Source organism: Vidua chalybeata, chromosome 16 (assembly GCF_026979565.1).
Source record: "Vidua chalybeata isolate OUT-0048 chromosome 16, bVidCha1 merged haplotype, whole genome shotgun sequence".
Lineage (NCBI taxonomy): Eukaryota > Metazoa > Chordata > Aves > Passeriformes > Viduidae > Vidua > Vidua chalybeata.
Window position 1 is genome coordinate 3,558,172 of NC_071545.1, and position 23,043 is coordinate 3,581,214.

A 23,043-nucleotide genomic window follows, 5' to 3' on the forward strand; every position below is an offset into this window, starting at 1 on the left:
GCACCTGCCTTAGAAGAGGGAATTGTCCTGCCAGTTATGCCAGGGCCTTTCCCCCTCTCATCTGGGGCGTTTAGGAAAGCAAAGTGCAGGGTTTTAGTGTGTATCTGTTTCTCAGTCTTGCCTCATGGCTTGTGAAGAACTCTTGGTCTGTTAACTGCTGTGGTTTCCCTTTGCTGTTGTTTGTTATCCCTTTGTGGTGTGGTTTCACTCAAATCTGATATTTTCAGTGTCTTGGTTTGGTTTTCCAATCTTCTGCTTGTTGATGCTGCCACCACTCACACTGAAATGAATGTAAGTTTTCTTTTTTCCCAGGGTGTTTACAGACTACTCCAAATGTAGCCCAGCAGGATTCTGGTCTGAACTGAAATTAACTGTCATACATAGGATTTGTTTATCTCTTCACATCCTTCTGTCACAGATGTTTGTCCTTTGGCTTGTTCCTTTTTCTAATTATTTTTTGATTATATTTTGAAACACCTTCTGTCTAACCAATTTCTCCCCAAATCAAATAGTGCATTTCTTTCCCCTTCACCTGCAGTGATTCCCCCACACTGAACGTTATTTACTTCTGGTGGAAAGTGACCTTTACGTGAATCTGTTTCAGATAGGAGGTGCATTTTGATGCTATGCTCTTGCTTGTTCTTGAGTTATAAATCCACGTGTGCTCTGCTCTGTGTTGATACACAGTGTAAGGTGAGGAGGCTACAGCTCATTTTCCATGTTCATGCCCCAAAACTTCTTTCTGGGGTCACCACTAAGTCACAGGTAGCTGATTGAAAATTCAGAGCGATACAAACAGAGCAACCCTGACCAAAACAATGTGACAGGCCACCAACACCTCCTAGAGCATATAATTTCCTTATTTCCCAGCCAGTTTGTGGAAAGCAAATGCATGAAAATATATGAATTTTCCCCAAATGACATCTCAGACAAGCATGGAAAGAAACCAAAATTGGGCTGCTGGAGCTGTTTGCAACTTCAGCTTGTGTCTGAGCAGGCAGGGCTGAGGCACAGCTTGCAGGGTGTGTGTGCTGCTGAATCTCTGCCCTGCTGGCTCCAGGCTGGCTCAGGAGCCTGCCCAGCAGCAGGGCAGGACAGCAGACAGGCTCTGCAGGACAGACAGACAGTGGGAGACTGCAGAATGCACCTGGGGCAGGTGGAGACAGCCTGGGCTTGGGAAAGGCCACTGGAGAATGGGTCCTACAGTCTCTGTTTGCAGTTTGCTGCTGCTGCACTTGCTCCTGCATCCCGAGCTCTGGGCAGCCTCACCCTGCACAGTCAGGAGAGACTCATGGAGAGGAGCAGAACGCATGCAGGACACAGCACAGGCACCTCTGCACAGGAAATTTAAGAGCTGTGTGACAAAGCATTGATATGCAAGTGCAACTGCTGCAAATGCTGTGAACTCCACAGACATAAAGAAAATAATTTGACAGCATTAAGCACAAAGCTCACACAGGGCTGATGGCAGAGAAAAGCACTTTGATTCTTCAGTTGTCTGAGCTGTTCAGAGCAGTGTGGAACTTTCCTGCCAGGCCCAGGTGCTGTGCTGAGCTGCTGGAGCTGATTTCCCTCCTCACACACATTCAGTTATCTCAGGCCAGAGCTGCTGGACAAACCTCGAGGTCACTGTGGCTTCAGGACTGGTGCTAATGGTGACCCAGTGGGTAAAACAGTTCCTGCCTCCAGCCCAGGCACCAGCTGCGTCTCCTCTTGCTCTGCAGTTGGGATGCTCTGTTTGCTCTCTAAATTGATTATGTGAAATAAGCTGGGTGTGAGAGGGGAAAACAAATAATACACAACTGGGGGAGGTGGTTGAGTCCTTCTGGGAATGGGACAAGGTGGGACCTTGAATATTCTGTAGTTTTGCTTTGGATGGTGTTTAAAAAATGAGAGGCTGCATTCAAGCAGGTTTGTGTTTCAAGACAAATTAATATGTAATCAATGGAATTGTTCAGGCAATCAAAGCTTATGCCCACAATATTTAAATCACAATTACAATAGGGACGTTTTCTGAGAAGCACAATTAAGATAATTTCTTTTTCTGTCACTTCATTCTTCTAAATGAACATTTTTTTTCCTCCATTTGCATTGGAATTAACTCTGTTAGCATCATTTAGATAGAATTACTTTGGTAATGATGAAAGTTTTCTGCTTTTTTCATTCCTTTATTATGAGCCATGAAAGGTTTCCACTAGCAAGTAACATGTGAAGTGTGAGAACAAGGGAATAATAGGGGAAGGTACAGCTTCCTCCTTTCCAGCAACAGGATAATGCCTATCAGGGATCCTCTCCTTGAAAGGAGAAGTGGAATATCTCTCTTAAAAGTAAGAATATTAAAAAAATCAATAATACATATTTTCTGCTAGTCAGACTTTCTTAGTATCCTTTCCAGTGGGGAAATTAAGGAAAATGTTTTAATTATTTTCAATTCTCTTTGCACAGAAAAACAACTGTGGAGAAAAATGAGAAGTGTTTCTCTGACAATTGGTTTTCTGTAGTGTACACAGCAGTAAAAATAGCTTAATTGTGTAATACTTTCCAGGAAATGCATCTTTCAAATCTCCTAGGTAGAGAGGGATGGAATTTTTTTCTTTTTCTTTACCAAAAAGCTGGAATTTGTATTAGGCTCTAAATGCAGACAGAATTCCAACTGAATCAGTTTCTTGCAGAAGTTTTATCCCACATTTCTCTACAGAAAACTCTTGGTCACCTGAATGCAGAGGATGCCTCACCTCTTGTGCTGTCCCTTGGCATGTCTAGGGGTGGACATTAATTTTGGCTCAAGTTTTCAGTGTTGATTAAAGCCTAATTTTTGCTGTAAGTGTGTCCCAGGTGCTTGGTTGTTCCTCTGTTACCTGGGACTTGTCTTTTGCACATTGTCAGCAGTGAGTTTCCCTTTAGAGTGGAATGGGAAAGTCTGGAGCCTCAAAGACTCAGAGTAAAGACAAATTCAGGGCTAAAACAGATAAATATTAATTGAAAGGCTGTGTAGAGGGCTCCCAACTTTGTTGAATGGGTTGAACTCTGGATCAGTCACTCCAAATTGAACTTAGAATTTCAACGTACACTTTTTCCTTTTGATTTTGGACTTAGAAAGATGGACTTTGGAAATGGAGTTTGGACTTTGGAAAAATGGACTCCTTTCTTTCTTCACATGGATTCAAGATATCTGCATCTCTCTTTTTTTTTTTTTCTTTTTTTTTCTTTTCTTTTTGTAAACAGAGAAAGTTCTCAAAAACTAAGGCTAGAGATGACAATTGTTTGCCTTGAATAACCTTTTTATCTTGACTGGATCTCCTGCTAGTTTCTTGCTGGCTTTGATTTTAGCATCTCTGTCAGGGCCCTTATCAGACCTTCTGAAGATCTGGTACTACTGTATGAAGATCTTTTACAATAATTTATCTCCTGACTGTTGCTACAATTATCTAAGTTATAATTTAGAGTTCCACAGGAGCCTGGGGGCCATTAGGTTTGCAAAAAGGAATACCAGGTACAATTTCCCCTTGTTTTTTTTCCTTCTGCAGCTGATTAGTTGTGTTGCATTGAGCTTTCAGAAATCTCGAGGCTGGCACAGAGATTTTCCTTTTTTCTCTGCCCCTCTCATGATGTCACTCTGAAAGTTCTTTTCCAGTCACTATCCAGTGTGCCAAGGAACAAACCCAGTGATTTTGCAGGGAATGCTGAAATATTGTTTGTGTATTCACAGCTGCCAGTTCAGATCTGAGAGATTCACCTCTGACAAGTAAATATAAAGATTTAAAAAAGCTGGGGGGCATCCGTCACTGGCAAGAAATACTTGTACATTATTTCATTTATTATCAAGATGTTACTGAGTCACGGGATAATTGGTGTGAAAACAACAACTTGTCTGGAATAGCATTGTTCAGATTGGGATTTTTCTGTATATTTGAGGAGGCTTAGGGTTGTTATTCCACCCACTGTACCAGCATTTTATGCAGCAAAAATATATGTATTTTTTTAATATAGTTTTCTAGGGGAAATAATATAATATTCAGCAGTAGAACTGCTGAAATGCCAGCAAAGCCATGGTACCAGCACTCCTGGCATGGCAGAAGTTGTCTCATTCTGCAAAATGCAATTACTCCTGATGAACTGATGATCATTTTAGAGTAATATATGGAAAACATAGGTTTACATATATTTTTTAAATTCCTTTAGAATTAGTAACTGTATGAAAGACCTTTGAGAATGAATCCAGATTTTCCAAATCAGAACTCAAAAAGGCCTGTGAAGTGTTTGAATTGTTAACATTCAATAACTGACTTTTCTTTAGAATGTAACCAAAGGAACGCATTCATTTAATTAAAGACTGTGTTAATAATTACACCTGGAAATTTGGTTGATTACAGAAAACAACCCCAGCAGGTTTGAGAAGGCTCAGGTTGGTGCAGGAGCTGGGCTGAGGAAGGAGAGGTTTGCAGAAGGCTCTGTTCTCCTTTCTGGGGAGGAAATCTGTCACTTTTTATGTCTTTCACAGCCCAAGTTCAAAACTTGACAGCAATAACCTTCCAGCTGTAGCTACATGAATTGGATGTTATGGCTTCAATGAAAGACAATCTCGTGTGAGATTCTTTTGGTTACATTTCAAAGATTTATTCAAACTATATGAGGTTTTATAAGAACAAAGCATAAAAGATGATTTTTTTTCCAGGCCCTGGTTCAATAAAGCCCAGAGGCTTAAGCATGTCATTGTGAGCCTGTGACTGGACCTGTGCACAGAAATGAAATCTTAACATCATCTTTACAACAGATATATTCTTATAACTTGGCTAAAGAATGGCTTCAGAGAGGTAATTAGAGAGAGATTTTTTTATGAGTTAAATGAAATTTCCTGCACAGATCTGGCAGGAGATTCATGCAGGAGGTTTCTTTTGCCTGTCAGTAATCTGTCCCCAAAATGTTGCAGAATAAATATGGTAGGAGAATACTCTCCAAAGGTATACAGTGTGTATTCTGTTTGTAAACTTCATAATGAAGATATTTGTCTCTCCATTAGTTGATATTTTCAGTTTCCCAAGGAGTTCTGCAGGATGTTAAGGGCAGAAAAGAATCTTTGTCACATCATATGAAACAGATCACGAGCGTGAAGTCTCTGAACTAACCTTTCTTCAAACAGCATTACTGCAGGTCAGCAAAGTTCAAGGATTCTTCAGATCAATCTTTTCCTGTTCATGTGCAAGAGAAACTTAGGACAGAGCTTATTGTTGTGAATAAGAAATATTCTTGGAATCTAAGCTGCCAGAATCTCCAAAGTGCACACTGTAAACATTTCACTGCCTCAGTGACAGCTAAGTGAGGATGCCTTGCTCATTATCCATAAAGAATATGTGGCACAGATGAGCCCAGAATGTAAATTTCTAAGGAAATGGAGAAAATATAATTCATTTTTCATGCAGAAATGTGAGATTTTTTTCTTTTTCATGCTGAAAGGTTCATGGAAAATTAATTAGGAGAACTCTAACAAATATGTTGCATTGGTAGTGCTGTAAAAGTAGTTTTCAACACCAAAGGAAATAAGGGAGGCTGCAGTCATTTAGGTTAAATGGAAAACGGGAGGAGCAAATGGACCCTCAATAGTAGCTGTTCATTATAGATTTTTTAAAATAAATGCTAGAAATTATCAGAAATGCAAAGAGGGAGATATAGTTGACTGCAGTGTGGTATGAAATGCAGTAACTGTGTTAAAATTCACCTGAGCTTCTGAAGATTTGTTAGCATTTTGCAATACGCTTTCTGAAGGGAAGGGAGATGCTTGCACTCAGTGCATCTTTGTGAGCACAGTGAAATGTCTGTGTGCACTTACCAAAACTACAGCCATTTCAATGACACATTTCATTTTCCTGAGAGATGAGGCATTTGCTGCAGTGCAGGGAGAAACCTGTTTGTTTGCTGGCAGGAGAGTTGGGGCAGGCACGATTTAAGTGTCCCAAAACAATGAGAGGCTGGTTGGTATTTCTGGAGTCCTATCCATTATTTACAGTTACTAGGCTGCGAGGGTATTTGCAGCAATGTCACACTAACCTCCATGAATTCTTGATTGAGAAATAAAAAATTAACAATATGGACTGATGGGAACGGTGGTGGATAGAGACAAGTGGTTTTAGAGCAAGCACAGTGCAGTGCTGGTAGCACAAACACACCCCCAACATCTCAGAGCAGCATTTAGTGCTGCAGAACTTCCACACAGGATTCATCCCGTGCCAGCCCTGCCCTTCACACCTCCCCACACAGCTGGGACTGGAGAGGAGTTGGCTTTTCCTGCCATTTCTAGATTTGCTGGGTTCTCTAAGCTTCCCTCAGCCATGGGAATGAGATTCAGAGCAGCACTTGAGCTGCAATTTCCCCCTAGCAGGTAATGTCACATTATCCTTTAGCAGCATGAGGAGCTGCTGGTCCCCTGTGCCCCCTCCTTTTCTAGCCAGGGCTTGTTTTCCTAAGCCTGGCTGTGGGTTTGGGGCTCCTGAGGAAATCAGCAGAACTGAGTCCTGCTGAGGTGACAAACAGCCTGCAGCCAGGGAAATCACAGGGCAGGTGACAGCCTCACTCTGTTAGCCCGTGGAATAATGGTGATGATTAGTCAGAAGTACAAAAGTGAAAAGCAGGACTCGTGTGTGGTTTGTTTCTTAGTAACAGCTGGAGTAGGAACTGCCTGTGATGCCAAGGCTTGTGCTGAACATCACCAGCTTTAGGAAATATTTGTCTTGGACTGGGGGCTTCAGCCTGGCTGCTCTCATACAGGGTTCAGTTTTTGGCTGCTCCTGAAACATCACCTGTAAATTTCTCTCTCTTTTAAAGAAGTCACCCCCCTCAGAACTAAAGAAATTTCAGGGTATATAATGGAGCCAGGCTGGGATGGAAGACATAAGTTCCATACAGTGCAAACAGCTGTGTGTTCCTGGCCCTCTCTGGCTCTAATTTGGAGCATTATGTGGGGCTTCAGGGATGCTTTTTTGTTCTTTTTATTTCCAAACAGCAACTTCCACTAAAGTCTCCTTCAAGTGGAACTGAATTTACTTTTATTTCATATTGACATGATTTCTCTCTCCAGAATCTGGTTGTTGGTGTTTTTTTGCTGGTTTATCACCTTGACCTGATGGAGCCCTGTAATGTTCCCTTGGTCTAAGCAGAAGGGCCTGGCTCAAGGTTCATAAGCAGGAGAGCTTTCATCTGCTTTGAAAGGGGTTTTCAACAACACCTGGTTTAGAATTAGAGCCTTCTGGTCAAGTGTGTTTAAGGGTTACATTGTAATTGGAACGCATTTGCATGGACTTCTTAATTATTTTTAATCACTCACTGTATATAAATCCTGGAGTAGAGAGCTTAAAGAAAAGCTGATTTATTTTTGAACTTTTTTTTGCACAGAGAAGATTCCAAAAGACAAAGGTATTTCTGCAGGACCCTTGAGGGACACCACTTGTTACTGCATTTTATTACATTGCTTAGATTTAAGTTCTAGAATGTGCAGAATATTATCTGTACATTATCCTGCTTTTTAACCACACCTTTAAAGTCAGAGGATCCTCTCCTGAAGAGAATAGGTGTTGCTTAATGACATGTTCTGCTTCCTAATTTAAGGCTTTCAGTAGTGCCCATGTTTAAAGTATTTTACATAATTCACTGCACTATTTTCTTCCTGCCCTAGGAAATTATAAGCATCTCTTGCTGTGATCTTTCACTCCAAAGATTAAGACTCTTTTCTTATTCAAAAATGTGAGGAATTCTAATAACTGGTGTGTCAGTGCGCTCTGGGTGATGGTCAGAAGGGGCAGGGGAGCTGTGAGGGTGGCTCCTGCAGCACTGCTGAAGTGCTGCTGTGCTGAGGGAGGATTTCTAGGGGACATTTCAGATCTGTTCCAGCTCCCAGGGATGAAGGTTTGCAGCTTTAAACACAGCCAGGAGACAGGTATAAACCTACTAATGATGAGAAATCAGGAGTGAAGGATTTGAATAGCTTACATCTGCCTTTGAGACTGAGTGATCCATCTCTTATTTTGTATGCCTATCAGTACTGAAGCAACAACAGCTGTAGCTTAGAAACAGATGAGACTTTCTCTTAGGAAATGCTTCTGTTAAGGGCTTTTTGCAGTCCTGTCACAGTTTAAATGGACTTTCAAGCTGTGCTGATGTTAAGTCCCCTGTTTGGGGCCGGGCTGATGGAAGAATTGCTATCCATTTCCAGCTACAGCGACTGTTGTGTTGTCAGAAGTTCCATATTTTAAAATATGACTCAAAATTTTGAATGATCTGACACATGGCACTTACATAGCTAACTCTTAGGGCACTGATGCCTTTTGTGTAATTCAGTTTGCAGTAATAGCTCCCAAATATAGTAAAATTCCTTTAAAGGAAGTACTTTAGGTATTTAAAACTTAACAATACTGACCACAAATCTTAAACTTCCCCACAGGTAAAGGGGCTGTGCCTTGCTTTATCCTGGTGGAGTATCTCCCTGCTCTCATCCTGCTGATCTATTCCCTTTTTTAATGCTTTAAATGTATTGCTGCTATGAGGTTATTAAGAAAAATGTGTTTATTTTAGTTTAGACATCAAATTACCCCAGTTCTGCTCCCTCCCAGTCGTGAGGCTGCTGCTTTCCCTGCTGACTGGAATCTTTGGGCATGGTCGTGCCTTCCTCATGTGCAGTTTACCATGAGAATCTCACACCAGGTTAACAGAGCTGTGGATATGCACCCTCAGCTCTGAGTCCTCCCAGCAAAAAGATGGAAAAAATACTTGATTATTTCTACCTCAGGGTAAGAGAGCAACCTGAACTGGAGATACACTCAAGCTGTGAATGTCAGGGATAAATAGGCAGCTTACAAATGGCATTGAAAACTGCCTGTGCTGCTGAGAGGGAAAAAGATTTGGCTTCTTATTGTTCTGCTGGCTTTGGGTTGATTTTTAAAAAAGAGAAAAGTGGCGTGTTGTGATGAGGATGATACAGAGCGATGGCTTTGCAAAGTGCAGCTTTTTTCTTCAAACGTTTGCCTTTTAGACTGAATTTCTTAGGCTGGGCTGCTTGGTTTTGCTCAGCTGGTGCAATGACAGCCAGGAGCAGCTCTGTCCTCGTGCAGCACGGGCCGGTGGCATTAATGTGCCAACATCTGTTCGCTACAGCAGAGGTACCACGACCTTGCTGTATCATCATTAATTTCCCCAAAACAAACCAGCCAGAACTAGTGCTGGTAGAAACAATTTGGAGAACATCAGCACATAGTCAAACTTGTTTAGTCTTTGGCATTGATGGAGGGGTTGTTGCTTTTGTGGCCAAAACTCGTCAGGACCACGAAGGCGGGGCCTTGCTTTGCCCAGGGGCTCTGGACACGCTCGTCCCACCAGGAGACTCATCCCTGGGAAAGGTGGGAATGAGCATCCCAACCTGAGAGGACCTTGGCTGACTTCACAGGCTGCATTTTAATCAGAATGCATGGGAACGCTGGCAAAGAGCTCTGTCTTCATTTCTGTGCCTCACCGCCCCCAGCACAAATGGAGAAATGATGGAGGAGGAAGGTGTGCCCCTGGGATATGGGAATTTGTGTTTGTACCAGGCCAGACCTTCAGCCCCTGGCAGCTGGGGACAACAGAGCCCTGCCTGTGCCTGCCACTTCAGGACCTGGACCACGTTTTGTGTGTGGTCCCATTGCTGTCCCTCACAGCCACCCCCAGCTCCAAACAGCCCCCTGAGAACCAGGAACTGCTGAACCCAGGGGGATGCTGTGTTCTTAAAGGGATTTATGTGGGAGGGGATCTCTGCTGCTCAGAGCAGAGGGGAGGGCTGAGAGGCCACTGCTGCCCATGGCTAGTGGCCCTGGGGGTGGCTGCTGGGGAATGGAACACCCTGGGCCACCACAGTGGCCAGTCTCGCTGCCCAGCTCCTGCCAGAGCTGCTCCTCACACGTGTGGGACTCTCAGCTGCCCTGAGGATGAGGGGCAGAGAGAATCCCTTTGTGCATTTAAATTCCTTCCCAGAACAGGTTTAAATGAAGGTAAATCCTTCCTTAGCCTCGGGTTTGGCAACAGTTTAAATTTAAGGCAGTTATAGAGGTATAATTGAATTGCTTTGTCCCACAAGCTCTAATGATGGCAAATCAGATATATTTGTATAAAAATGAATTATTTATTAAGACAAATGAACAGACAAAAGATAACAGATGGAAGATCTTAATCAGAATTACTTCCTATACTGCATAAAACAAAAAAAAAAAAATAGAGTTGATTAGAACATCATAAACCTGTGCATGATATCAAGGTACTTATATTAAAGCTGGCAAAAGAAATGGTATGGATTAGGAGTTGAATGTAACTTAACATCAAAATAATGATAATGCACAGATTCCCTCACTTAACCCCAGCATAGTAACCATGGAGTAGGCATCCCTACTCATGGGAGAAACTCCACACATTTCCAGGAAAATGCATGGAAGATTTCTACTTTGTGAAAGGTTGGTGTGGCTTCCATGGTTGTAAAGTGGATGTTTGTCAGTCAGAAATCCAGTTTGCCTTGTCAGATGTCCCTTCAAACCAAGATGTTCATTGGCACCTGGGAGATGCCAGCCCAGTGCTAAGCCCACGATAACCAAAATAACTCCCTGTGAGACATCTTGTTCTGTTTGAGTTATCTGAGTGCTTTACAAAGAACAGATGACATTTTATGGGGGGTAGGATGTCCTGTTGATGGTGGTGGCTGCTGGCAGCATCACCTTCCTGTTGATGCCTTTGCATTTAGCTTTTATATTTTTCAGATCCTGTACAGCTTTAGTGTATAGCCCTAAAACTCCATGGCCTGTCAGCCACTGTTCTCCTGTTTTATTCAGACAAAGCAATTCCTCTCTAGGCCTGAAACTCAAGGACACCTCACTGTCTCAGGCCCCAAAAAGTACAAACAAAAGTGAGCTGGGGGAGAGCAAACTGGGGGTAAATGACTTCATTAGCCAAAGCTGTAATTGGAGGATTAAGCCCTGATGTGTCAATGGACCAAACTTATAACTGTGTGAAAAACTCGTGCCCATTGTCCATCCTGGGTGCAGCCTCTGGGAGGCTCCTGGCTGCCCAAGGTGTATCTGTTGGAAACCTTTAATAAATACCTGCTTTTATTTTTTTAATCTTGTCTGGCTTCTGTCCCAGGCAGCCACTCCAAGGCATCAGCATGACCTGGGCAGAGCTGGGAGATGTCTCAGCTGTGGCAGTGCCAGCTCCCAGCTCCTGTTCCCCGAGAGAGGCGATGGGACCCCGAAGCAGCCGAGGCTCCAGGGTGTCCCCTGCCACGGGCACTGCCCCTCCTCTGCCCAGCACCCCCAGGGCAGGGAGCCCAGAGCAAGGGCAGCAGCCCAAATTCATTACAGCACTGCAGGTTTGCAGGAGTGAGGGCTGCTGGGAGCTGCGAGGTCGCTGCTAATGGAGTTCCTGGGTGGAGGTCATCCCCGTTTGACCTGGTGTTTGGGAGGCTGATGGTGTGTGAACGCCTGGCTGCTGCACAGGAGGGATGGGGATGCAATTTTCGGGGCTAATGATTGTGCTGACCTGATGTCCTCACACAGCTGCTTTCTATTACTGTGGCTTAACTGGGACAGGGGAGGCTCAGGGGACTGGCTTTCTGTAATGAGCTGGCTGTGCAATTACAGCACTTACTGCAGGACACTGGGGCTAAATCTAGCTCATTTTTGCTTCATCATCTATTTTTATATTATTCTGGCATAATGTGGGCATTCCAAAAAATGTGAGTTTATTGCTCCTGGGTGAAATGGATAGTGCTAATAGTGCTGCTGAGTGTTGTGAGGCTGGCATGGTGAGGGAATTGTTTCATTGCTGCCTTTTCACTCTGTCCTCTTGGCTTACAAAATTATTGACACGTGAAAAAAAATCACCAGAGATCTTTTTGTTTATATTTATATTCCAGCTGTGGTTTTTTTTTTTTTTTTTATTTGCTAAATTAAGCAGGGAGCATTAATGTAATTTTTTGCCAGAATCCATAGAAAGCTGTAGTGGCTCAACAGTTTACTTGAAAATGCTTTGTTTACCTTGAATTTCAGATTTAGTTTATTGCAGTTGCATTCTGGATCATGAATTTCTACCATCTAATAAGTGTGAAATCCTACTTTTGCTGACTTCTAGAAACTGCCAAAATTATCATAGGCAGCAGAGCATGTGGATATTTTGCTAAAGGCATGGATAAAGTAGGTTTAGGTTGCTTTTAAGAGGACAGCAAACAAAGACCATACATTTTATTGCATACAAAACCTGTGTACTTTTTTTGTGGCTAACTTATTGCGTATTGATGTTTTCTCTTATTACCTCATTATAAGAGTAATGAAATTTATTCCCAGTATTAAAGAGGAGCCATTTGGTGAGTTCTGTGCAGGTCAGTTTGCTTTGTAAGAGTGAGTTCCGATTTCAAAGAGACAACCATGTTCTTCTCCAACTGTTTTGTACCAGGCACACAAATATACAGACTCTTTCATGAAAATCATTGTATAAGTTAGTTAGAACAAGTGTTTCAGGGATTGTTTTTCTTTTATTTCTTTATTTTAGAGAGTTTATTTGGTTACACAACAGAAATTTTTAAAAAGATGATATTATAACTGAGACTTCATATGTTCAGTGAACTATCCATGATAACTACTCCACATTTTGCAGATTGATTTATTGAGCCAATTTAAATTAAAGAGCTTAAACAGCATTAATTGAGCATCACAAATACTACTAGGATGTAGTTAAGAGCAGATATATTTTTCACCAACTGCTGAAGTCATTGCCTGTAGACTTACTGAGTTAACAGAAATTTGGAGTAACCTAATGCTGTTATGCATAGCAGTAAATAAACTGAGCAAAATTTAATTAAAGATACATATCTATGAAATATGAGTCTTGATTCCCCCTGTTCTCCCTTCAGCATATTCCATTCATGTATGCCTTTAATAGATTGGATTTTTTTACTGGGCACTCATGTGTAACAGCCATAGGCTGTTATGCTTAGCCTTGTGGAAGCTCCAGGGAGCTGATCCTGCAGGATATCCCAGGAATTTCTCACTTCTGCTTTCAGGAGCAAGTACTGAAGAGCAGCATTTTACCCTTAGAGCTTCTGTGGGGCCCAGGACTTTACTTAAAAAAATAAAATCTTGTCTTTTAAAAAGGTAGGTGTTCATTTTTCACATCCCAGGCAAAAATCCATCTGAGAGTTTTCTTTTCTAGAAAGTCTCAGTTTGGCTGTCTTGTTTATATTGTGAAGAGAGGAGCTGCTATAAATAAACCTCTTAAATCCTTCACAGACAGTTTTAACAAAATATCCAGAGTGTTAATGAGGAAAAATAGTTTTCGTTTAGAACTTTATTTGAGCATTAGTCAGAACAAGGGTAAGAACACAAATGAAAAAGCCCAGCCTTGAGGAGTTAACATTTTTGGGTCAAGTCCCACCTTCCTGACACTCAGGAGCTTTGGTGACCATTAAGGATCAGGTTTATAAAGGGTCATGCAGGGCTTCTTGGTAGTCTGAGGCAGGATTGGGGATGTAAAAGTTAATTTTGCTTCACTTTCCAGAATCGCTTTTAGAAATCGAGAAGGGGGTGAATGAAAACTGATGAATTAGCAAGAAGGTGAACTCTCTTGCATGCATATTTTTCTATGCTTTTGATAGAGAGATTTAAATGCATTTAAAGAACAATTTAGATTTATAGCTATATTTATCATGATTACTTCACTAAATTTGGCAAGATGCATTAGAATTCCATGTTTCAAAGGCACAGTGCTTTAGGAAGTGAAATATTACAATATGGTTTGGCTTATTTTTCTAATTTTGTCAACACTAAAAGTGCCAGACAGTACATTGCAATATTTCTAAAGGCTTGCTGGTTGGTTTGGTTTTATCTTTTTTCTTTCTCCTGTTCCCCTGCTGTTGTTTATCACAGTGAAGCACTGAGATTACAGGTAATTGTTCACATCATGGAGTCAGAGCTAGTGAAGAACACTCAGCACAGGGCTGGTTTCTTTGCACCCTGTCTGTCTTGGTTTGCACAGACAGGTGTCTGCTGAGGAAGGCAGAAGCCTCCCCTGAAAAGGAAAGTGTAAACCCCCTCCTTCTGAATTATTGTAATTTTGAAATTAAGGGGCTCTCAGGCAAGGATATGGGAATAGGAATAACAGTTCTTTATTAGGGAAGAAAATAAAAATAAAAATGCAGTAATACAAAACCCCACTGCCAGAGTCAGAAGAGGCCCTGGTAGTCTGTGGGTCAGGGTGGTGGCAGCAGTCCCACTCCATGGTGGCTCAGCCCTCCTGCAGTGCCAGCTGTGCTTCTGCTGGAGCAGGATCCTGGACAAGGCTGGAGTTTTCCTCTGAAGCTCCAGGGCTGCTGGAGATGGGCCTGGGCTTCCTCTGGGAATGCAGTGGGGCAGAAAGCTGCTCCTCTGGGAATGCAGTGGGGAAGAAAGCTGCTCCTCTGGGAATGCAGTGGGCAAAGGCTGCTGTGGTGTTCCCAAAAGGTCAGATTGTATCCAGGTAGGAATGCTTGGCTCCTCCCCTGGGCAGAGCATCTCCCCATGGGATGATGGAATTTTCTCAGCCATGCAGGGACACTCAGTGGCCATGAACAGAAGAGATCTCCTGGAGGGAGGATTGGCTGTGGGAGAGATGAAGAAAATGCCCAATGAACAGAGATAACTGCCCCAGCTCTGACAGACGGGGATAGGATACACACCCCCAGCCACATCTCACAGCCCAGGACACTGCCATAAAACAGCTCCCACAGCTCAGGTTCTGCTCAGTGGCCTGGACTGGGAGCCACAACCAAAAATCTGCTCTGAATCCTGAGGAGCCAGGTTGGTGACTGCTCCAGGCAGACAAAACTGGGAAAAGCCAGTGGGCAATCAATCTCCCATCCCCCCTGACCCACAGGTGGATTCCCAATTTCATAAAAGCTTGCAGCACAGTGATTATCAAATTGTGATTTTTTAATACTGCCTGAGCTCAGTGAGACAAACTTTAAAGGTAGAATTTCACATTTGTTCAGATAAATGCCAGGACATCCATGGGAACTTGTCAGGTCTCTGCCCCTGATCTCACCAGTGCAAATCTTGCTGAGTTCCCTTGCAGGGTGTTACTGCAGCAGGTTAAAGTAGTTAAGCAGTGGAGGTGTTGGTCTCCAGGACTGTCTGTCTGTCAGATATTTTGTGTCTAAATAATAAATAAAATTAATTCTGTCTTGGCATTAACAATTCCAGTTCCATTAATACTATTTCTAGATTTATATCTTTTCATGTTTAAAATCCTCTATGCCTGATATTCCAAACATTCTAAAGTCCAAACTGCCAAAGATTGCTTTTTTTAACTTATTTTAAATGTTTGTTTACAGCATGGTTTTTTCTAGTCCTGGCCTCATTTTTTTTTTTTTTCAATCATTTCTCTATTTCCATAGGAACCTGGGAAGGGGGAAAGATATTAAAGATAAAAACTGGTCTTATTTTTTAAATGTACAGGATTCAGATTGATATGAGAAAGTGAAAAAAATTAAGAAAATGTCTTTTTTAGAAAAATCAGTGACAGAAAAAGGGCTTAATATGTGTGTAAGTTGGGACAGTTCAGTGAAATTATCACTCACCTTCAGGTACAGGATAGATGAGAATCATGGCTCAAAACATGTACCTTGCAATTTTTTCCTCTTTTTTTTTAACACAGGGAATTTCTTGTACTTTTAATACAAAATCGATACTAAATGAGCTGTCCAGTCTCATGTTTGAGGAGCTTTCTTTGTTCAAGAAGGTTTCCTTTATTTCTTTCTGGTAAGGTGTTGTCTTGAGAGAACTGGTCATGTCCTTGGTAACAAATAGCAGCCATTTGCTTTCTGATTTAGAATAGCAAATACTGTCCTCTGCTCATTCTGGAGAGAGGAACTATGCATGCACCTCAAGATGAGACCATCCTAAATGCTAAAAGCAGTAAACATAGTTAAAAAGACTCTACTTTTTTTTTGCAGTGTCATCACCATGTCTATGTTTTGTCAGTATTTGCAGGATTCCTCATGTGGAATGGGAAGTTCTGCACTGAATACAAGTTCCAGGAATAGCAAAAAAAGCCATTTTAAAAGATGTTTTCTGTCAGGCACGTCTAGCCGGTAGCACCAGAAGAATAAATTGCATCTTGCTTGGGAAAGTGACATAAACCCAGGGTTTTGTTATGTCACAGAGGGATTATGGTGAGAGAGACAAGGATCCCTCACCTGAGCCGTAATTCCTCCTGGTGAAATTCCTGTGGTTTCAACTAGGGCATAAAATGTCATGGGGGGAGCAGGAGGAGAGAGGAAATGATGATCCCTCACAGGAATCGTGGGGCAGAGCAGTGGATTATTGCAGAAGGTGATCTGCAAAGGGGAATGGGGTGAGCTAATGGTGACACACCTTGTCTGCAGCCCAGCTCTCCTTTCTGCTCCTGCCTTGGCTCGGCCCACTCCCACCTTCTGGAATAATTAGCTTCTCATGGACACATCTCTCCAGGTGCTTCCTGACCCAGGATTGCCTGGGGTGGGGGTGAATGAATTGGCTTTGTGTCTCGGGTGGCTTGGCTGCAGATCTTAGCTCTGCTTAAGGAGCTCGAGAGCTGGCAGTGCCTCCTCAGAGGCTTTAATTGAGTGATCACAGTGTGACACACAGACACTTCCTCAAAAGCCTCAGCAAAGGAACTGCAATTCTTTGTCATAGCCATTACACTGCTCCCGTGTCTTCATTCACTGCTCCTCAAACGTGACAGCAGACACAGGTGCTGGGCTAGGAATTACAAGTTTCAGGAACGGGGGTAGGAGTGAGGGGGAGGAAGAAATCAGTCATACAGATAGAATGATAATTCACTGTGTTAAGACACTAACTTAAATAAAAATCACTGTGAAACTTTTAGATAATTGTCAGGTCTTCACAGACTAACAATAGTCAGCCCATTAATTTAATGAGTGTTATTTGACCCATAATATTAAATGAATGTGGTTTACTGTTTATTAATTAAACATTAGTTTGAGGAATGCCATTATTTTAAGTAGAAACATTCCATCTTTGTCTCCATTGGTGTAGTGGTGAGTATACAATCAAAGATCACAATCCCTGTGGTGTGAGGATCATTTTGCAGAGTTCCCAGAATAACTCAGGGTATGTTTGTGTCCCTGTGTCCAGCCTGGGTGCAGATGTTCTCTCAGCTGTGCAGCTCAGGCTGCTGCAGTATTTCAGCAGGATAACTCTGGTGTGACAGCCTGGCACCCTGACCTGCTGTACCAGGGTCAGCTGCTGCTGCACGGCTCAACAGAAAACTCCTCTTAGCAGTGCCACGGTGTTATTTGTCATTTTGTTTGATAATTTTTCATTAGTATGCTTGGCCTAAGAATGGGCTAATGAAATTTGATAAAAATGTAAAGCTGGGATGAATTGCTAACACAGAGTGTGTTATCCAGGAAGAGATGGATGGGCTTGGAGACTGAAATAAAAGTGAATTAATGTTAGTAATACCGAGGAAAAGGTCATGATTCTAAGAACTAACTGGAATTCAGCTGCTGAGCAGGGATTTATCAGACAATAACTTGGAGAAGAAAGATAGGGACATAATGTGTCCAGTGGTCCAGCTGACCACTGGGTGACTGTAAAGCACCAGGAAGGTACAAAAATATAAAAGAGAAATACAGTCTTTGGACACGTAAGGTGAATTATTAAAATAGAAGAGTAATTGCCTTGCAAGGCATTAGTGAGTTCTGGCTGGAATATTCACATTGTTCAGTTCTATTCACATTTCTTGCAAAGCTGATAGAGGGAGAAGATAGGCACCTTTGACAGAGGGTTTAGAGCAGGATTTATGGCAGCTTCAGGAAGCTCCACTTCAAATTCTGGTGGTTTAAGACAGGTTTTTGGTATATCCACTACAATATGTGCTTTTAGTCATTTGCCTCCAAGAAAGATGTAATTAAATTAATAGAAGTGGAGTGTAACTCTATGAGTCTATTAGTAAGACTTTTTTTGTGAGGGGATGGTGCCAGAGTGACCAAAGGGAATGCCAGCAGGGAATGGATGGGATGGTTTTTGTATGGTTTATTTTGGAAAGGAAAAATAACTGATAACAGTAAAAAATATTGATGAGGAGGATTAACAACAACAACAAAAAAGGCAATAAGTTTTTTGTAAATAAATAGAATTTAAATAAGGTCAGTTCTGCTCGTGTGAGAGAAATTCTTGAACAGCTTCAAAAATCCCATTAGTGACAAAGATACACATTTCAAATAGAGCTGAACCTGGGTTTGAATCAGGTTAAATTAAATAACTGTTTGTGATTGCAGGTGCAGTGTTGTGATGTGACAGGAGTTCATTTCCATTCCTAAATTCCTTTGGAATAAGCTTTTGATGAATCCACAGATGTCTTCCATTGAACAGCAGCTCTGCACACAAATTGCCTCCTTTGCTGTGCAGGCTGAGCTCTGTTCAATAAACTGTGCTCTCCTCCTCCTTCCCTCAGCCAGGGTCATGGCTGGGCACTCCTCCTCCTGCTCCTTGGAGCTTGGGAGAACTGGTCATGTCCTTTAGAAGTGATGATTAACACCAATATAAAGGAAGATCTATTCTCCTGGAGACAGAATTATAGCTAGGTGTCAGGCTGGAATTTGTGAGGAGACTATTAAGGGCTTTTCAACCTAGTACAGTGGTGACAGTAGTGTGACATAAAGTTCTAACAAAGATTTTTTTGTCTTACAACATGGTTAAACAGCTTTCAGAGTCTAATATGAGCTTATTAACTTTGTGTCTGTTGTTTGACCTATAGCAGTGTATATGTGTCTTTAAATGTTTAAGTTGCTTTAATATAGATGATGAGTTTCTCTGTACTGCCAGCAGTGGGTTTTGTGCAGTTTTTCATAGCAGTTGAGTTTGTATCTCCCTGGTGTTAGATGCTGGCCTGAACTGAGCTCAGTGTAACCCTTGAGTGGCAGAGAACTCGGTGATGTTTGTGCTTCGGGGCAGCTTTGGCTGCTGGAAGTCAGCCCTGGAGCTCCCAGGTGTCCAAACTCTGGGCACCTGTGCCCAGCAGACTGTCCCCAGTGAGAAGGATCTGGCAAAACTTCCTTTGTCACACTCCACATGGAACGTGGCCTTCAGAGATTGTGTTGCTTCTACCTCTGTGGAACTGAACTCTTTTCAGTGTGTCCTGGGAATTGTGTCTGGGTTGGAAAGCTTATTATGGTTGCATTGCTCATCATCAACAAAATAAAAATAAGTAAAAATAGAAACATATTTTCCCAGTTCTCTTTTGGTGTATTTCCTGGATTTTTACCCAATATTCCTGAATTTTACTGCTTTAATATATCCCTGGTTTTGCCCTCTGATGTGCATGAGAGGTGAATAGTCTCAGTGTGAAAGACAGTTCTCTTCAGTTCTGTTCCCTCTAGCCATCAGAACCAATTGATGTCAGTCACCTCAAAAGCCAATTAATCCCATTCCTGTTTTGTTGGATCAATACTAATGCATTTTTCCTGTAATTTTCAGGTTTTGACATCACTGGATGCCAGCAAAGCTGAGGTAGGAAATTCTGTCTTATACTGGTGGAATGTTAAATAGCTCTCTGTGCTTCTGATAGAGGGGCCAGCTTGCCTACAATTTTGGGGTGAAAGTTTAAGTTACTTCAGGATGGCATTTATGCTGCTTCTAGTGCTTAACGAGCCGATCTTTAGAAATCTGGTCATGGTATAACAGTATTTAAGCTCATAAAGCCCTTCTAGGAAAGTTTTGCTATGTGCATGTCTTTCTGAAGGTTTCCATGGCACCAAAACCACACAATTCAGAGGTTTGTTCAGTGTGTGTTTTACTTCCCACCCCCAGAAGGTGCAAGCTGACCTTGCCCTGTGCCCTTCCATTTTTCTCCTTTGCTCCTCAGCCAAGCAGGCTTGTACCTGCTGCAGAGGTGGTTCTGGGGGTTGGCACGTGTTCTGTCACCTCCACACCTGCTCTGCCTCACTCTTCTTGTACCATATGCCATGAGCTGCTCGAACAGACTGGAGCATGAAAGAGCAGATGAATTTAGTGCCGAGTTCCCATTGAATTCTGGAGTGCCATCGGCAGTGTTGTACGTTAGGTGCTTGACATTGCTGCAGGTTAGCTTGATCCTTTTGGACTCACATTTATCTTGTCAGCTTTCCTCTTGATGTGTGAGTATTTCTGAATGGTCTGAAGGTGTTCTTAGAGGTGAAAATATCCCGATTATTGGAGTGTCTTTGGAATAACTGACTGCTAAAGCAGAAGCGGCCCTTTGTGAGCACAAACGTGTTTGACTGCATTTGCCTCTCCTGGACATTGCTGCTGAACAAGTCACTGCACTTGTAATAACTGGCAGATATTTTAATTTGGTGCACAGTGCCTGAGTCATTTATTTGTAACATCAGTTGGAAGCTCAGAGTGTTCCTCTGTGAAACCCTTCTCGGACTCACAGTAGGGAATTTGTGGTGTGCTGCAAAGCTCATGTATAACTGAAAAAATGTGTAGGTGACTCTAACTGCTGGATAAATTTTTAATATGAACCTTTGGTAAATTAAATTGCATTATTAAAGAGAATAGATAAACTGTGCTAGTTACTTTAAAGAACAAGAACACGAGTTCACTTGCATACTGCAAAAGAATGAGATCATTCATTTTTATTTAGATTGAGACTGTAATATCAGCATTCAATTTAGCTGGTCTGATTCAATTGTATACTTGGCTTGTCTCAGGGAGTTTCAGGAGTAGGATTTGTATCTGTTTTTTCACTGTTGCACTGTTCAAATGCTTGGTGCTGTTCTATCAAGAGCCCACTAATAGTCATTTTGAGTTTCTTGGTTTTTAATGGGATTTTGGGGGCTGAGATTTGTCACTGTGTGGGCGCAACTATTGACTCTGCTGCCTTCTGTACAGTCTGTTTTCTTATTTATTTGTCAAATGTTCTCATGTACCTTTTTCTCTTGTGTGTGTAAATTCTGGGAATATTGCAAGTTTCTGCGTCGGCCAGTTGAATTAATTTGTTTGTTGGTACTCTGTTGATTCCAAAACCTTAAGTTAACACATTTGGTTGTTTTTTAAGAGCTCACCAGCTGAGGTTTGTGCCCCACCTGTGGGCCTGCTGAGTTTGGAGACACAGATCTGTGTGTGAGAGGTTTTGGTTGGGTGCTGTTTCTCCCACTCATGAAAGTACTCAGAAGGATTGCCAAATCTCCAATACAGGGCAAATCCTAATTGGATGTAGAGGGTAATTAAATATTTTCCTTAATCAGGGCATTCATGTTGTTTGGAAATAGTCTGAGTTCAGTAGAGTAACTCACGTAAAATAGCAAAAAAAAAGGTAGCAGGCATGCAGAACTGGTTGATGAATTTTCAGCTCAGGAAACGATTCCTTTGAGATAATGGCAAACTTCCCAAAATTTCCTTCTGGAAGCCACACGGGCACAGCCCTACAGTTCTGGTGGAGTTTTGAGGCCTTACGTGACTGTGGGGACGACAAGACACATAGGACATTTCCTCAGCTTTGAGAATAGTGGCTCTGTGTTTTGCCTGATTTGATTTGATTTGATTTTGCTTTACCTTTGGATCTTCAGGAACGGTTCTGAGAAAGATACAGCCCCAAATCCTCTTGTTCTGGCTTACCTTTGTGTCAGGTCTTGTCTCATTAGAGCTCCTCCGTTGTTTGCTGCTGGAGTGCTTGTGTGGAAGCTCTCTGCTCTGCTTTTGAATAAAAAAGCACTTAGGTTTGTTTTGTAAAATCTTTTATCAGAGCCTCTACTTGGTTGCTCTTGAACTGGTGATCTGAATAGTCTTGAAATTTGTTTATTCCTTTTTCTTTGTTCTTAGGTAACACTGCTGTGTTCCTTTACTAAATTTTGTATGAAGTCTGCATGAAAACTTAGCGTATTTGTGCAGCTACTGAATGTTTTAGGAAGGTACAAACCAGCTGGGTTTTTTTCTAAATGCTGGTTACCACATAGCACTACAGAAATGAGAACATCTAGAAGAAGCTGTCAAGTGATCCCAGGACCTTCCTTCCATCTTTTAACAAAAAGGGACAACAAATAGTGACAGAGTCAAAGCTGTAGGCAGCAAAGCCTTCCAAAAATAATTGCCAAATCTGCCCACATCGTGTCTGTTAAGGTCATAGTCTTGTAAATATGCAAGTTAGAGGCATCTTAAAAAGGAATAATTTATGTATAGGTAGTCAAACACAAAGATTTTATCACAGCTTACCCTGCTTTCTTGTTCAAACCCATAACAGATTCTGTTAATACTATTACAAAATGGGCCTGAGATCAGTCTCAAATACAGCTGTCCACTGTAGCAATTCCCATAACACACAATAAAATAAGTTTTCATGTAATTTGCTGGAACAACAGTTTGAGGAATGCCTTTTTTCCATTCTGCTAACTTTATCTATTACAGGTATATGGCATCTAGTCCTTTTATTGTTTTTTGTATGTACGTTTTTCCCCATGAAAAGGTGTCTCATTCAGCAAACTATTTGACTTTCCAGAGTGTTCTTCCTTCTAATTAGCAGTGAGAAGAAATGATCTTTATGTTAGGCAAAGCATAATTTCTTTTTCTGAAACAAATGCTGTTACGAAAATAGAACAGAGAAAGCTTGTTGTGATTCCTCTTTTCCTCTGCAATATTTGAATAAATGATACCATGAAGTTCAAGGCCTTCTTGTGAGAAGTGAGAGGTCATGCCTGATTGAAATACAAGTTCAGCATAACTGTGTGTTAGCTCTCTGCCTGCGTTAATGGGAGGAATGTCAAGGCAGCCTATTTTTTACTCTCATAAAGAAAAGAGTGCCAATATGTCTTAATAAAATGGAATCAAAATCAGCTCAAAGCCCAAGGAGGTTATTAAATCAGAGTTTACAAGAAAGCTCAGAATAATAAGGAGAATATGGCTCTAATGATAACAAAAGTGTGACTGGTTTATCCAATGATCCATCAGGGCCTTGATGACCAGGAAATGTCGCTGTTAAGCCCCCCAGGTCCCTGATGTGGAAGGAACTGGTCAGGCCTGGGGG

At 41.9% G+C, this 23,043-nt stretch overlaps 1 protein-coding gene across 1 annotated transcript in view; it reads left to right on the forward strand.

The window, feature by feature from the left end:
• The window catches only part of RBFOX1 (RNA binding fox-1 homolog 1), a 1,013,650-nt gene that overhangs the window by 121,218 nt on the left and 869,389 nt on the right, over positions 1-23,043 (forward strand). The window contains exon 3 of the mRNA XM_053957185.1: positions 19,518-19,550. Within this exon, the coding sequence (XP_053813160.1) occupies positions 19,518-19,550 (33 nt within the window). The remainder of the gene's footprint in view (positions 1-19,517; positions 19,551-23,043) is intronic.